The sequence below is a fragment of the Manacus vitellinus genome, unplaced genomic scaffold (genome assembly GCF_001715985.3).
Source record: "Manacus vitellinus isolate BGI_N305 unplaced genomic scaffold, ASM171598v3 scaffold_6_pilon, whole genome shotgun sequence".
In the NCBI taxonomy this organism is placed as follows: domain Eukaryota; kingdom Metazoa; phylum Chordata; class Aves; order Passeriformes; family Pipridae; genus Manacus; species Manacus vitellinus.
In genome coordinates this window covers 26,179,992-26,197,401 of record NW_021940750.1, presented here as the reverse complement: position 1 = coordinate 26,197,401, position 17,410 = coordinate 26,179,992, and the positions used below count along the sequence as shown (strand labels likewise).

Below are 17,410 nucleotides of genomic sequence, written 5' to 3'. Positions count from 1 at the left end.
TGTAAACAAGATTGACTTTATTTTTATTTAAATCTTACATACAATAACATTTATTCCAGGTAGTGGGGTCAACTGAACAGTCTCACAGAACAGTAATTTTTAAATTCCTTACAGCTAAAAATGCAGAGGGAATCTCTGAGAACAGTTCTAATCTTGAAAAGCATATTACGAACCACAGTAAGGAAAAAACATATAAAAAGGTATTAAAAAATGCAGGTCCCTTTACAATAATATGGTTACAGATCCTCCAAGAATCTCTCCATTATCAACATTTTAATTTTTATTTCAACTACAAATTAGCCATTATGACAAATGTTATAGCTTCCAGAACAGAAATAAACAATCTTGCAAGTAGCATGGCAGGCTCAGTGTCAGCAAGTGAAACATCACGAAGTACTAGAAACATTCATGATGGAACCCACATATTTCCATGTGTATCAGGGGCATCAGTGTAAGGAATATTCCAAATCCAGGGTTGATCTGTAAACCAAAACAAAAATATACTTATGACAAATTCATTTATTAAGTGCAAAATTTTGATCTTTGTCCCTTCCCTTTGGAGGAAGAGGAAGGTCAAAATTCCCACTGATTTTCAGATAACTTCATGTGCAATTTCAGTTTACTGGAAATTTTTGTTCAGCTATTTTTTAAAACGGTAAGATTTAAAGTTTTCAAAAGGTTTTGCTTTTCTCCCAAAATATAATTTTTAAGTATAGTTACCATAACCCAACATGCTCTTTACCAGCTGTATAAGAATTTTATTTCAGACAATATACAATTTATACAATAAACTTGGTTTGGTCCAGTGGCAGCAACTGTTGTACTGCATATCTCTTAACCCATGGGATTATAAGTAAGTGCTGTAATATATTAATATTTTTCACATGGACGGTAAGAATTCAGTACCTAAAGAATGACAGTGTCTGACCTTTGAAAAGTTCATGTTCACCCCTCACTTCTTCAAACGTTGCATCTTTAGATGAGCAACAGTTCTCAACATACAGTTCCCTCCCTCCCACTTCTCAGAATACTGAAGCTATTCCCACTCTTGGGAGGAGAAAAGGCAACACAGCAGGAGCCAACTGCTAGCTCTGCAACCTGCTCTAGGCTCTCCTTCCTACATGTTGCAGAAATGCAGCTGCTCTACAAAGCCAAGTTATTATTCTATTTCTCTCAGGCTACTCCTACTGAAATACAGAGAAAAATCCTTCAACCCTTTCAGTGAGTTTTCTCAATTAAGAAATTTTAAATCTAGCCTGCTTATTTTCTCCATCTACAAAATGAGCCCTGAAGGAAGACAGTGACATTAATCTGTACAATGCATAAATTAAACCAAATTGTACTAAAGATGATGGCAGTAGCTACTGATTATGATTATTGTTGTCCAGTTTTAAGTTGACAGGATCCAATGCCAGCTCTCAGAACACCAGAATTGAGAATTACTGTAGCAAGGAATGGAGAGTAAGGAAATGACAGAAACAGTAATGAAGGGCTGTATAAATTACACAACAGCACATTGTGACAAATATCACACCAATTAAACATGGGGCAGGGAGAACATTGCTACTAAGCACTCATTATTATTTGCTACTACAGTGTCCTTAATTCTAGTACTGTAGTTCCATATGTTGCAGCAAAACATATCCAAGCAATGCAAATGGTTTACCAAAGTGTCTGTTTACAGCAGGAAGAGGGTGATAGGGTAATTGTTTCCTTTTGGTTACAGTGGACAGGTGATTTCCAAGCATAAAAAAAAAATAAAAAAAGGCGTGAGAAACTGGAAGAAACAATAGCACTTAATTCACAGTGCATGGCCAAAAGAGCTCCCTAGGATTCTGGCTCAACTACAGGATATCTAGACTTCAAGTGATCTCTTAAAAAGATTAAAAGAAAGTAGTACCACTATTTCCCTAAGCTTCTTTTATCAGTCTCCTGCTGGAGAGCCATGTGTACCATCTGTATTTCAGGTGAATACCCTACCACATAGTAAACATTAACAGTTATAAAAAAAGGTATGCAAATGTTGGGAAAAGCACTGAGCATTTCAAATGTACATTCAGATTTGAACACTGACATCTGTCTATGACATCAGAATAAATCCAGTCCCACTCAAGCACTGGAATTTATCACTCAGAGAATATTATGTAACTTGGAACTATCGGTTTTCGCTACTGCCTGCAGTTACTCTGTTAATTCAGCAAAACATGCAGGTAAAGGAAGGCTTAGATGCACAGAAATAACTTCAGCCATCCCCTTAAAGCACTCTGAGAGGCCTCAGTACCTAATTTAGTTCTTTCTAATTGTGGCTATCTAAAAGTTTTCTCAAGGTACTTGGAACTTTGTTCCATTAGTGGAATGTTGTTGCTTTTATAAGCCACCTGATAATATTTTAATAAGTCATGTGTAGAACTATTGTTCAAATAAATTATAATTCAGTTATTTTTAAAATATCAAGTAAAATTTAAAATTATTTATCACTTTTAATAGGAACTATATCAGCAGGAGAAAGAGACAAAGATTGTGTAAAAATACTGTATGACTCTAGCAGCTTACTGTTGCACACTAAAATGATTGCCAAACTTCTCAAAGTTAATTCCTTTGATCTTCTGGGGGCAAAAAAAGAAAAAGCTCCATTAAATAAATTTTTTAAGTGTCTTCAACATATCTGCCTTCCACACATTTCAGTGTTTTTTTTGTCTCACCCACACCTCACAGCAGTGGGCCGGTACCACTTCTTCCCTCTGGCCTCAGGTATACACAGCAGAACTCCAGCACTAAAGTTAGCATCCAGTAAAATGAACCAGGCCATTCCAACCCCACTGCTACTTTCAGGTTATCTGAAAGCTCAGGTAAAGCACTATTTCAGTTGTACTCAGGCATACTTTTGAACATCCTCTCACAACTGAATAGACTATCATATTTTATTTAAAGATAGAGAGGCCCTGGAGTACAAGGCAAGTCTTTTTTTTTTGAGCAACACCTGATTAATCACTCAAAGAATCCATGCTGGCAGGCCATCTCAAAACTACATATTCTCATAAATGTGACAGATGGCAGTACAGTCGAAACCAGGAACACGCAGTTGCATAGTAAAGTACAGAACACAATTAAAGCATCTTTGTGATTCTCTTCCTACAGTGTAAAATACAGGTGTCTTTTGCACTGTGAGTGGAGACCTCAGTGAGAGAATTCTTGGTTGATTTCTAAACCCAGAGAATGGATTCTTAGATCAACTTAATTGAAAAATGTAGCTTCAAAGTCGCAAGTATTCACATATATAGAAAGGTTACTCACAAAAAACCAGAGTTCTTCAAGTCATTCTGCATATACATTCTAACACGGCAAACTCACTCCCTCCTGCATGAAGCTGGAAAGCTCCCCCTTTAGAATTTGCAGAAGGTACACACTACACTTCAGTCTCTCTTCTCCCCTCCCTTTGGACGAGCATGACATTTAAAACGGAACTAATCTTGTTCCTCTCAACGCAAAAATCATACCTGTAAGATCTCATGAAGAAGGAAAGGCAGATGGGGAATTGATGTGGAATCTATAATAATATTCACAAACAAGGCAATCATTCCTGAGGGTCAGGACAATGACCACTTGTGGGGGGAGTATAAAGCACAACCCAGTACTGAAGTTTAAACACATGATTTGTTTTGTATCTCAAAGTGTTGATGTGATGAGAAAAAAAGTCCTTTGCACTTTTCTGAGGCCTCTCCCAAGTTGTTATAAAAACACCTTGATATACTTATGTATTAAAGTTTCAAGTTGCCCCCATACCACAGATGATTTCCTCAGTCAGTAAACTGTGTAATATCTAAATAACAAATTAAATGATATTCCTTGACTACACCAAGCAGCTTGTACCTTTTTCCATGCAAAGTTACAAAGAAACCCTGGGCCTGTACTCCTTTGTGTAATGTAATCTGCTGTAAGGAACTTCTCAACAGGGTGAAACAAAAGTAAGAGGGGAATCAGCCCCCAAGCACTCTAAATGAAATGCTGTGCTTTCTTTCATGAGAGGAACAGGTCAACTTGTATTGGTAAGAAAGAACAGCAATATTACAACTGAGATAGGATGCTGGAGCTCAATGAGAAGATAATGTTATACAACAAAATTGCAGTACTCATCTGAAAGATTCTACAGGGAAATAAAGATCTGAGTACTATCAAAAGACACAAAGAAATTTTACTTATAAAGATATCTTGCCAAGTAAGATAGGTTGTTGTGTTTCCAAAAAACCAGACTGGATAATTTTCAGCTTTCCTTCCAAGGTACTCTACAATTATACTGCTAGTCTACAGGTTTCATTTATGTTAGTATCATTGACACTGCCTGAATCTGTTGGTTAACAACAGAGGCATTGAAGAGACTGTTGTATCTATACAGTTTATCTGTCGAGATAAAATTTAGTACTGTCAGCTACCAGATATTGTTAATTTTAAAAAATTCTTTAAATGTTTTGCCCTAAAGATGCATCTGCTGCCCACAAATGACCTTCTGCTGTTCAGCTGACTTTTGGAGGTGATCAATTGGGATTACTCAAAACAGCAATGTGCAAAGAGTTAATAACATACATGTTACACACAACAAATGTTATCTGCTAAAAATTAATGAGTCCTTTGTCACGTCAGAGTAAGAATGATCTTAATCTTTATTTTAAAACTGCCAGATGTAAAATAGCCATGTTATTCTCTGCAGCAATGAAAGACGCAAACTATGCATATCATGCCTAATATAATTGTTTTGTGTTGGTAATTTAAAGCAGCTGTGAAGAAATACTCAGAAGGAAAAATGCCCAAGTCCTCTGAGCAACCTTGACTCTGACCTGTCAGGATGTCATACTCTTACATCTCCTCAGACTTCACCTACAGATTTTGCACTCTACACAAGACGGCTCAAATCACATTTAAGTTCTATAACTAGACTGGGCATCATACATGCATCCTAAGAAAGAAAAACCAAACTAAGCTGCTTTTTAAAATTCTTGAATTGGCCAACTATTGAAGCAAAATATCAACCACCTGGTGAATCTGCCATCTTGTGACGGTGCTTGAAGAACGTTTTGGAACATCTCCATTAGTCAAACTCAAGCTTTGAGCTCAAAGAAATTGGTTAGTAACATATGCAAAACAGATCAGATGATCTAGTGGCTCCTTCTGGTCGTCAAGTCTGCAACCCTATCAAAATATTATATAGAAGTGGTCAAACTAAATGGTGACTAAATGGTAACTTAAGTTTCCTCTCATGCAAAGTGTTAATTTCTTCACAATCATTATAAACAGCTTCCAGGCAAACAGATATTCCCATCTACCCAAATTTTACACTTGGACTCTGGGAGGCTATCTGAGGAATTATCTGATGTCAAGCTGCCTTAAGAGAGCTTCAGTCTCAAACTGCAGATTTACCAGTCAATAATAATGCTTTTGGTTCTGCTGAGGAAGGAAATCGATGCCAACACAGACGAGACTGGTTCCAAACCCAACTCCCTGCCCCTTGTAATGAATTACAATAACAAAATGTACTTGCTGCTTGAAAAACTGAAAATTAAACTTGTAAACATACTCATATTTATGTTCACCATTGCTCTGAGTGTTAAATAAGTGAAATATTTTCTATTCAATGTATTACTATCACTAGAAACAGGACTAGCTCCTAGTTGTCATCTTCTCAGAACAAAGGGTATTCTCTTAGACTTTGTACTGTATTAAGCATACAGGATGCTACTAGTCTAGTTCTTTCAAACTCCAGGAAGTACACAGGTTTCATGTAGCTATGTGATATTAACTAGAAAAAGGAGGTTATTGAAAAATATGAATGACTTCCCCAGAAGTCTTCTTTCTTAATGTCTTAAAAAAATATTTGAATTACTAAACAGAGAAAGTGACGAATTCTAGAACTTTGGACAAGAAACAAAAGGTGGGAAAAAGGTAGAGACCACATACAGTGACGTTTTCCCAGAACTTATTTGACCTCCTGAGGATACACCAGGTCCTTGTGAGGGAGCTCAGAGTAATGAAGAATTCCTCTAACTTAGCTGGACAAAACACCCATCTCTTCTTTTAAGCACTGTGTTATTAGGACAAGGTAGGATAAATGAAAATCATACCAACTCTTAAATAACAGGATAAACATAAATACCTAAACCTACCAGAGCTGGAGGCAAATATGCCACTAATTTCTTTTCTTTTTACCCAGCACAACAGTTTCTATGTGACAAATGAGATGCAGTGTTACTAGTTCACTGAAATCACTATAAATATTTACCGACTGTAATTTGCCATACTCCCAGTTTCCACTCATTGAAAACTAGACAAAATTTCAAACACTGAATATCTCAAGTTACAAGGAAAAGGTCAATTTGCTCTTCCACGTAAGCGTGGCTATGGAACGTTGAACAGTGAGCAGGGCCCTTCATAAGGGAGAGAGCTGTTCCTGTGTGACATGTTACAGATCCTTTTGTGCATCCTTAAGAACATGAAATCATGGCTGTCAGAGGTTGAAAACTTCAGCTAGAGAACTAATTAATTGTTAAGTGGGCTGTTAATTTCTCCTCAATGCTTCAACTTGCATTAAAGCTAATTTCCATCTCATTTCCCCCCCATTCTTCCAGCCTCTCATAGCATGAGATTTTACTCATGTTTTAGTCCCTAGTTACCAAGGGTAAAATAGATTTTCCACTGGAAAATAATGAAATACATTTTAGTACATTTTTACAAGTTGTTAGAATCATTCAGGAAAAATCTTCACCACAGAGCAAAATAACCAAAGGCTAATGTAATTCATATAACTGGCATGTAGAGAGACTAATATGTAGCTTCACTCTAACTTCAGATTAATCTTGACTGAGTTGGAACATGTCTTATTTTATTGTATACACATGTTTTCTCTATACTATTAATCAACTAAACAATCTATTTCTTTCCTTGATTTAAATACATACACTTAAGAGAAAATTAAATGAGAAATAACTTATCAGAATGCACTTACCCCCCTCTTTTATAGGATTCTCCTCCAGAGGGTTTAAGAAGTTCCAGAGCATTTTGAACTAGGAGCTCAGAAAAAGCTTATATAAATTCCTACCTTGTAACCCAGTTAACTCAATAGTTTTTGCTGATAGATCTATTTTTAGTTCATCCCCTTTTCAGCAGTGGTGTAAAGAGAGTTCTGCAACAAGTACATGAGATAAATAAACCTAAAATCTGGCAGAATGACATCACAGAGAAATGTTTCAGAAATGTATCACCTGCTGAGGTTTCCCTTAAAGAGCAGAAAACAGTCAATTAAGCAGAAATCTAATCAAAGGTAACTAGAAAGCTAAGTGCAACTCAATAGGAAAAAAGCCCAGATGAAGTAGCCCAAAATACTGAAGGTTAATAAAACAACAATATGTTCAGTGACTCATTGAGCTAATTAATCACATAATCATTATTTTCTGACAGTTTTTTGATTCACAAATATTTTTTTCAAAGCACTTTAGTGTTTGCTAATAGCTTTGATGGGTCGGTTTGTTTGGTTTTTCGGGTTTTATTTAATCATCATATATAGTTACAATGAGCTACCTGACATGAAAATATTTCTGGTATGATTCCTCTCACAGAAAAAAATGTTAGCAACTCCTCATCTCAACTTGAAGTGACAATGCTGCTACCAGCTATGGTTTGAGACTCAGTTAAATTCTATTCTTTGTTCCCTTCAGGAAGGTCAAATGACTCGGGTTGGTAGCAGCAGGTAGAGTTTACCTGTCCACATATTGTCTAACATGTCTCTGTGCAAGTCTGAAATACAGCTGAAAACTTTAATGAAAGAAATGAGAAAATTTTAACTACGTTATGTGTCACAGAGATAATATATCATAATTTCTCTACCGGTGACATCTTAAAGCACATCAATACATCCTTCTCTGGTTACAGCTTAGCCTATGATTACATTTCAGTGATGGATAATCCATCTCTCTGGGAGAGAAAAACAGGCAAAACCAAGAAATTATGTCTCACAATGATCTCAATTTATATTCTAAAAATCTTTGGGAGAAGCAGAGGAAGAAAATCTTCAAGATTGTTTCTCCAAGAGATCCTATTTTCCTGTTTTGCCTAAAATTGATTTTTAGAATGAAACCTAAATGAGGCAAACCAGGTAAAGGTGGGCAAGACTTCTGTATCTTTTTCCTCCTACTATATGGGTGAGAGAAAAGTAGGACAAGGACCAAATTATTTCATTATTATTGAACTTAATGGACGTTAAAAGGTCATAGATCAACCTCATGAATTATTATGGCTGAATCTAGGCAGATTATTTACATAATTTACTGATAAGTTTATTAGTGTATGTACTGAGATCTATTTTATTGCTTCTCAAGATGCATTAACTTCACTGTAACAGTTTTCATGCTCAAGTCCTGTCCAATATGATAAACACCAATTAGTATGACAGAAAGCCTTTGTGACAGAATGACAAAATCTCTGCAATTAAATTAGTTCCACAAAATATGAAACTGCTTTTCTTTCCCTTTGTTACATTATATAATAGAATTCTCCAAGTATATTTGATCCATGACTAGAATCTGTACAGGAAAAAACAATGTACTTTGGAATACCTATATTCTACTTAGAACTTTACATAGCAAATACACAGCCTTCTTCCTGACCATCTCTTCATTATTTCACCCGCTTCTCCTCCCTCCTGCTCCTAATAAGAATTTTCTGATTATATGAAAGTGATGTGTATTTTGTTTTCCCATGGTTAGAGAATCTGAGTTAATGGAAAATCCCCCAGAGTCTTTTCTCCTTCAATTACAGGGATCAGTCAATATGGTTTCTTTAGGGAAAGGATAATTACTCGCATTTCTGCTTCTCAAGACTTTATTAAAATAAATCTATTTATATCACTCTCCAGAGAGTTTGAGAGTTGACAACTGTATTGTTAAGGGCAGATTATTTTATGAGTCCATCCCACAACATGGGAATTCTTTAAACATCTTTTCCACAATGAGGCCAAGGAACTGAAATAGAATATTCAGGAAAGAGATGTGAAAGGGCACAGGCAGCTGACTTTACTTCCACTGCCAAAGCCTAGACAACCTGAATTCTGACATCTGTTCATATCACCGGAGAAAGCTGGAACACAAAACCTGAACTAGTCAAATGAGTCCTCTACAGAAGTAAGTTTTCCATGCAGAATGTGAAAAAAGTTAATGTGAAATTTTTTTTTTGCAATGAAGTTGAAATACGCATAAAGCTCACTGACACAGTAGGTTAAATGCTAGAACTAAACCAAGAATAATATTAACTATACAAGTACGTTTTTGCACAAGGAAGACAGTACATGAAACACATTTAAGAATACACACAAATTCTAATTGTTAATCTTTGTTTTAAAATTTAAAAAAACCTAAGTATGACCTTTTAGAAAAACCTTCCAAAACCGTGAGTTTGAGCATCAGTTAACAAGCAGACAGTGCATACATATCCTAGGGCACAATTGCTAGTTGTAGTATGTTCTTGCTCTGTAGTTGGCTTGTAACCCAGGCACAACCCCTGCCACTGCTCCCCAACACATTAACAGTACTAAAATGGATAGAGTTGGTTTATACTAAATAAAACAGCATAAAAAGCTTTTATTATCATTTCTACATTGAGCCAGTATTTTTTCTCTGGGAAAACTGAAATACCACTTAGGACTTCTTCTAGGTAAGTAGTGAGCTCTTGAGAGCAGAACAATCATTTTTTCCAGGCTACAGAACATACATCATATTGAAGAGGTGAATGCCAGGCTGTGTAGCTGCTGCCATACTTAAGGTTTTGACTTCTATGATCATGGACCTACTGATGAGAAGTCAGGTTTGCTGGAAGCTGAAGGGATTCACCTGACCAAGTGGGGCAAGAGCCTCTTTGTCAACAAGCTGGCCAGAACTGTAAGCAGGGCTTTATTCTAGACTCAGTGGTAAAAGAGGATGGAGATTTGAACAACACAGAAGAGCCAGAGGCTGCTGCTGCATTAGGAAACAACAGGGAAACACCTGTGAAATACTGCAAAGGAATTGGGGCTTGTTCCTCTAAAAAGGTGACATGATCAGCAGCCCAGCTGAAGTGCCTGTACACCAACGCACACAGCCTGGATGATACACAGGAGTTGTAAGCCACTATGCAGCTAGAAAGCTGTGATCTAATTGATATCACTGAAACTTGGGGGCACAAATCACATACCTGGAGCACTGCAATCAATGGCTATCAGCTGTTCAGGAGGGACAGGCAAGGAAGAGAGACAGGGATTTCCTCTATATATAAAAAAGTGGATTGACTGCACAGAGCTGTGCTTGAAAAGCTGCAATGTGAGTGAGAGCTTGTGGGTCAAAAAACTGGAGGTCAAGCCAACAAAGGAAACTTCATGATTGGTGTTTACTACAGGTCACCTGATGAAGAGTATGCTGGTGAAACCTTCTTACTTCAACCACAGCAAGAAGCATCATGCTCACAGGCTCTGATCCTGCTGCAGGACTCCCATCACCCTGAAACCCTTTTATTTACTATATAAGACTCCACTGAAGTCTACTGACTTCTTAGCGTTTAAACATTGTTTCTCCCCACATCATTTATTAGTTCAAAAATGTACAGAAAGATGTGAGTTTCTATAAACACTTACTGTTATTTCAAGCTCTGCTATAGAGGATGTCTTTTTTAGATTAAGGTTTCTCAAAAGAGAAGTTACAATCTTTTGACATTATCTTTAAGAACAAAAATACAGAAATTGACTCTTACCAAGTATTTCAGGTTGTGCATCAACACTATTATCCTCAATATATTTTTAGATTTTTGTGCCGTCATCACCACATAGCTGCACTTCCTTATCACTTTCCCGATTTGTATATTCCAGAGATAGTCTCGGAAACTGAGAAAGTTGAGATTTTGTAAACCTCTTTAAGTGTTATGAAATATAGCCTATGAAGTATAGAATGGATCAAAAGCAACTCTTCTTCTGATTTGCAGCAATTCTTTCACATTTGCTCTATAGTATTTTCTTAGTACTCCACTTCCAGAGGATTGTTTTTAACTCATGCCTGCTCGCTTCCAAACATTCCCCTTTCAACACTCCTTCCTCCATTATTTCTGCAGAAAAACATTTTGATTACATAAAGCATATCTACTTTCCTAATGCACATAAGAACCCTAGAGGAGGAATGAAAAATAGTGTTGAAGTTGTTAATCTAAAACTTAAACAACAATAAAGAAAAAAATTAAAACTAAAGAACTTTATAGTTGCTTTCTTTGAAGTCACTAGCAGAACATGGACTGATGCCATATCAAATACAGTCATGCCACAAAAATGTTAAAATAAAGCTTTAGAACACAGCAGTATTCAGTTGACTCAGAATTACTCAAATTAGTTTGCTTCATGTATAATACACCCACTTTTCTTCTGAAGACACATCTTACCTTTGCTTCCATACTGCTCTGGTGGCAGGTCATAAGGTACAGGAAAATATGTTGCTGAATCTTTCTTTTCTGGAAGCTTTCTTCCTCCTACATGAAAGTATCCTTTGTCCAGTCCCTGTGAAAGTAGGGAAACATATAGAAGAAAGACTTATTAGTTTATGGGGAAAAGACAAACCTAATCGAGAATAGATGCTTTCTCAATAAATTATTTTAATAAACAAAATGTTTTGCCTCCATTACTGAGATTAGATACTTCCTGAAGCACCTTCCTGTCTTCAGGTTCCCTTACTTCTACTATTTCAGGCTCTTCTCTAGTACATTCACTGGCTTGGCCTCACACATGGATATACTCTGTCTTCTCCGACCATTACACATATATCGATTTCCATATTCACTAGGTGAGTACCTTTGGTGTTTAATATTTAACTAAAGTGAAAAGCTTTAAAAATTCTCTTTGCTGCTTAGTTTCACCATGAGCACAGTAGTTAGTTAATCAGTGTTTCATGAACTGCACTAGAATTCACTCTTTGTTATAGAAACAAGTCTTCAAATCTGTGCTTTTCAGATATCTTGGGTAACATCATCCCTGGACCCTAAAAAATTTAATGAAGGTTTGAAACCGCTTGCATAAAAGCTCCAAAGAATACACTCAGAATGACAGCATTACTGTCAAACAAGTTTAAGGACTATAAAAAGAAAAAAAAGCTATAATACAATACAAGGGAAAAGAGATTTAAAGTGATTCAAATAACTTGGGCAGACATTATTGCTTAGCCACTTCTGCAGAAAAGTTGGATCCCATTCATCAACTGTAGTGAGTTATACAAATGCAATTTTGAGATTTCAAATAGCCTATTGTTAATCAAGTACAAATTGATTAGAACAGAAGTTTAAAGGCTATCAAGTTTTTATTATTTATTTTTAAGATATAACTAACAGCTATATTTTTCTGTCTAAAATCATAGAATAGTTTGGAATGGGAAGTTCAAAGGTCATCTGAGTCCATCCCTCTGCACTGAGCAAGGCATCTTTCACTAGATCAGCTTGTTCAGAGCGCAATCCAACCTGACTTTGAACATTCCCTGGGATGGGGCATCTACCACCTCTCGGGGGAACCTATGCCAGTGTTTTATCATGCTCACAGTAAAAAATTTCTTCTTTGTATCTCATCTAAATCTACCCTCTTTTAGTTTAAAACCCTTGTCCTGTCCCTACAGGTCCTACTAAAAGTCTGTCTCCACCTTTCCTACAAGCCCTCTTCAGCTACTAAAGGCTGCAATAAGATTTCCTTTGAGCCTTCTCTTCTCCAGGTTGAACAATCTCAGCTCTCCCAGCCTTTTCTCAGAGGAGAGGTGCTCCACCTCTCTGACCACTTCTGTGGCCCTCCTCTGGATCCGCTCCAACAGGTCTTTCCTGTGCTGAGGGTCCCAGATCTGGTTGCAGTACTTCAGGTGGGATCCTCAAGAGCAGAGTAGAAGGGCAGAATCCTCTCCCTTGACCTGCTGTCCATGCTGCTTTTGATGCAGCCCAGGATAGAGTTGGCTTTCTGGGCTGCGAGTAGGTCATGTCCAAATATGAACTTACACTTCACCCAATCTCCATGGTCCATCAGTCCAAGTTTTACTGCATTACTGTTTTGTGATAGCACAAGGAAGCATCTTAATTACCACTAAAAAATCCCATTGTATTCAAACATAAATGCTGGCTGAATTTAGATTCCTGTCTACATACAATACCACAAGTTTTTCTTCACTGAAGTATTACATCATCAAATGTTATCATTTTAAGTTGGAGAAACCAACATTTACAAGATGACAAAAAGCATGGGAATCAATGCAGCTTTATAATTTTTTCTTTAATTTTCAAGAAGCATAGTAACAAAGAAAAAGGAGAGCTGCCAATGTCAAGCTGTATTACAGCAGTTCTAGCAAGTCAGTTCAAGAATCTGCTTTAGAATACAGATGTTTCTTTTGTCTCATGACACAAAGTAAGAGCAAACCACCAGTTATTATGTAAGAAACATTACGTATTATTTCAAAGACTAGGCAAAAGCCACTGACTTTTAAGCAAAAGAAACAAACACACGATCCATGCTAAAGGACTGTGCAAACGAAAATCCATTTTGAACTTCTCCTTCTTTTACCATTAGAGTCAGGTGAATTTTCATAAAAATTCATTAAAACCAGGACACAGCATTTTGTGGATCTTAGTCTATAAGTAACAAGCAATAGGTTCAAAACAAACCAATGTAAATATAAGAAGATTACTTTTAAAAGCTCACAAACATCTAAGGGTTTGAAATTGACTGCGAAAAATCATAATTATTTATAAAAAAATACAACAATCAAGTTGTGTAGCTTTACTTGCAATGAACTGGAATCATTCAGAGGTTGGCAGAAATTCCATGTAAAATGAAAATAACCATACTTCTGTCTGTAGTGGAAAGAACATGAAATACGGCAGCGATTCTATAGCTCACAAACTACAGGAACTGTGTAAGTGGTGGTGGTGCCAAGAGCTTTTTTCAGAACTCACAGTAGTCAGGTTTCAGTTGGTGGAGGGTCTGGGTAGTGTGCAGTCCTAGATACCCCTCACAAGATGACATTGAAATCGTCAGCTAAAATGGCATGTATGAGGTTTGACTGCCCCAAGAGCCTGTGAGCTTCTCTCTGTCTTCTACATGCAGCTATGGGATAAGTGTGGAATGGCAGAGAAGGTTTCTCTGCTATACTGTGAGATGGTTCTTATTCTACAATGAACTTCATACTCCTGCCTGATCAAGAGCACCAAAATTACAAAGCTGCTGCCTGGCACCATCCGAGTTTGAAACTTGCGTAACCTTGTGATCAAAGCACAGAGTGCAGGACAACACCTATTTCAGCCTCTACGTACAAAGTAACGGCAGTTTAATTCAAGTATCACAAACTATGTTGCATGTATTCACTCTAAAGTTCATAGAAGTGTTTTCACTCAACATGAACGGAAAAAAAGCACTAATTGTAGGACATTTTTCATTTTTTTTACCCCTGTTATACATCCTTTTTTTCAATCTAGTAATAATTTTTGTTTCTGCTTAGTTTCTTCTACACTCCATGCCTTGTTATTACTTCAGCATCTTTCTTTTCAAGCATTTTATTTCCTTCTCTTGTTCCACACTTTGCTTTCCTCTGCCTGTTCTTCCTCAGTAGTCAGCAGTTATATTTTCCTCTCCTCTGAAAGCCTTATTTCTTCTCTGATGTTATCCTCCAAAGCTGCTTCACTTCATCAGTTTATCTCTAAATTGTTTTATTCATGTCAGAATTTAAACTATAGAGACCTTCCATTAAGGAAATACTAATCTAAGAAAAGATATTTAGTTTTCCTCAAAACACCCTGGAGTAAGAGTCTAGTTTATGGAATACATTCTTTACCAAGGCTCTCTGAGGAGATTCACATGCTTTTAAAAATAACTCATGTGTCTATCTTCACACAGAAATTGAACTAATTCACACACTTTGTCTGTTTTGAGCATTTCCCGAATGTTGACAGCTCTCACTGCTGTTTCCAAAAAACAAGCAGCAGGATCTTGCCTAAAATAATTCTGCCTGCCTTGTAAGTTTTCCTCAGCCATATTCTATTCTTTCAGAATTTTTCCCTCCACAGTTTTATTTTGCTTTGCAACTGCTGCTCAAAGAATATATTTTGAAACGTTAATATTTCCCACCATTTCGTGGTTGGGAAACTAGAGAAATCCAAGAAAGGGGTACTACATTACCTTGGAAGCTAATGTTACAGTCAAAGAGCTTAACCTACTTAATTTTGGTTGAGCTATGATGGAAGGTGCCTGGTTCAGTTATGTGAACTCCGCAAAAATTTAAGCAGTTCAGTTCTGATGATCTCACTGACCATGCCTGGCTGCTCTCTAATCCAGACTCAGTTCATATGCCCAGCCCCACAGTCAATTATAATGATCACAGTCAACTCATTAACAGTGAGTACTTACCATCAAATACAGCATTTCAGAATCTGAAATACTGTTGTTAGTTGTCTGGGATTGATTATCTAAATGTAATTGTAGCATTTGATAGCCCTAGGTAGGCAATTATGGGTAAGTTTTCAGTTTAATAGCAACTGTTTTGTTTTTGTGAGCTTATATTTCCAAAAGCTGAGTGGTTAGTACCATATTCAACAAATCTTTAAAAAGATTTAAGTATTCCACCAACTTTTATATTCAAGCTCAGTTTACCTTACAATCTTATCAGACACAGAAGGTATGAGGAGGAACTATTTACTTAAAAAGCTTTCCATTAGTCACTTTCAAGATTTTTCAAACAAAGTAGTTACTGGAACATGCTTCCCAGAACTCTATGCTTTTAGATGATGGAATTCTCTCAACATGTTTTACCTGTCAAAGATGTACTTTATTTCAGCCTCTGGAAAGGAATCCCCCAGCAGCTGAAACAGCAAGTTGAAAAAGAGAGGGAGTGTAGATGTAGGAAGTACAAAATAGAAATTGAGACAGAAAGGAAAATGTAGTTCAAACACAGGACATGAATTCTATAAACAGTTTGGATCACAAGCTTCTATTGATCAAAATGTCAGCATCAGCTGATTTTTCCCTAAACACTAGAATTGTAAATGATAACAGCTGTTGCTATGTTAAGAACAACCATTTGGCATATTTCTGAGAGTCTGTATTAGCACACCAGGCCAAGACCCAACCTCAAAGCATAATTTTGGAAGCATCTTAAAAAAAAAAAAAAAAAGACAAAAACTGGCAATCAACTGATAGCAGGTGAGGAATGATCCACTTCCAAATTTGTATTCAGCAGAAAATAGAAGGCACAAGCCACAATGCTAGAGGAGTTCTTAAGATGAGTAACATTAAGTGTGTGCTACACAAGTACACCAGGGTAGCCATGGCCAAACATGCCAAGGTGCAGGATTAAGGCTCCACTCTATTCTGGGACACAGGTTCAATTACCATCACTGCCAGGGATATTTTAATGGTTGGACTGTATGATCTTAAAGGACTTTTTCCAATCTAAGTGATTGTGTGATGCTATGATGCTAAGTCTGAACTTCTACCAGAATAAGTGTCATTAGCTTTAAGATAAAACAACTTGAAGAAACAGAACTACCAGAAATTGGCAGTGTTAAATCAGCATTCCAATAGCTAGAGCATGGTGAGTCTCTCAAGGCCTAGGAATGCTCACTTATTATTCAAAGCACTTCATCTAGTTTGTATTTTGTATAACTTTAGTTGCAAACAAACTTTTCTGTTTCTAAAAATTTTAGTCTATTCCTAGTTCTCTGTTATCTTCACCTAAGACTACTCTGCCACACAGCATGCTAAAACCACAGTGAACCAGTGTGACAACCAGACCAAGTCATCGAAGAAGCACTTTTTATGCAGAGCTAACTGCGGGACATATACAGAGGACAGATTTGCAAGCTAAGCAGTGCAACTTGAATATCAGATAGCTGCATGTACATCAGCCAAGCATTTGTATTTTTCTTTCTGACTACTTCCTTGCGTGTCTCTGCAGGTACTTCTCAACGAAGAAAGGAAATCAGCTGCAGTTTCCCTCCCTGCTTTGCTCCCAAATGCACCATACAATGTGACTACTGACAGGTGAATATGTAGGAAACTGGGATGAAAAGAATTAACTATTCTCTTCCAAAATATGTACTGTTATTCTGAGGTCTGAGATTCAAACATAAGACTATTTCACTACAGTTACCTGCATAGGAGTTTTCTATAATTCACAAAAACAAAAATTGTGAGGGCTGTACAGAGAAACCATTATACTTCCACAATGCATCTTTACATTGCATACATTTTAATTAATTTATTTGACAACAAATTAAACCTTTTCATGATGTGTGATATATCCGAATGATGTCACGCTTCTGTCAATTCTACATGAACAACTCTCTCGTTCACTTGCTGAAAAACCATCAGAAGCTAACTAATTCCACATCACTTTGCAAA

General features: G+C 36.8%; 1 protein-coding gene across 3 annotated transcripts in view; it reads right to left on the bottom strand.

The window, feature by feature from the left end:
- Nucleotides 1-17,410, bottom strand: part of TDP1 (tyrosyl-DNA phosphodiesterase 1) — a 41,100-nt gene continuing 23,690 nt past the window's right edge. For all 3 annotated transcript variants that reach the window (XM_008923677.3, XM_018082949.2, XM_029964283.1), the window contains 2 exons: nt 11,437-11,551; nt 1-480 (listed from right to left, as the gene is read on the bottom strand). In XM_008923677.3, the coding sequence (XP_008921925.2) occupies nt 407-480; nt 11,437-11,551 (189 nt within the window). In that variant the 3' untranslated portion in view covers nt 1-406. The remainder of the gene's footprint in view (nt 481-11,436; nt 11,552-17,410) is intronic.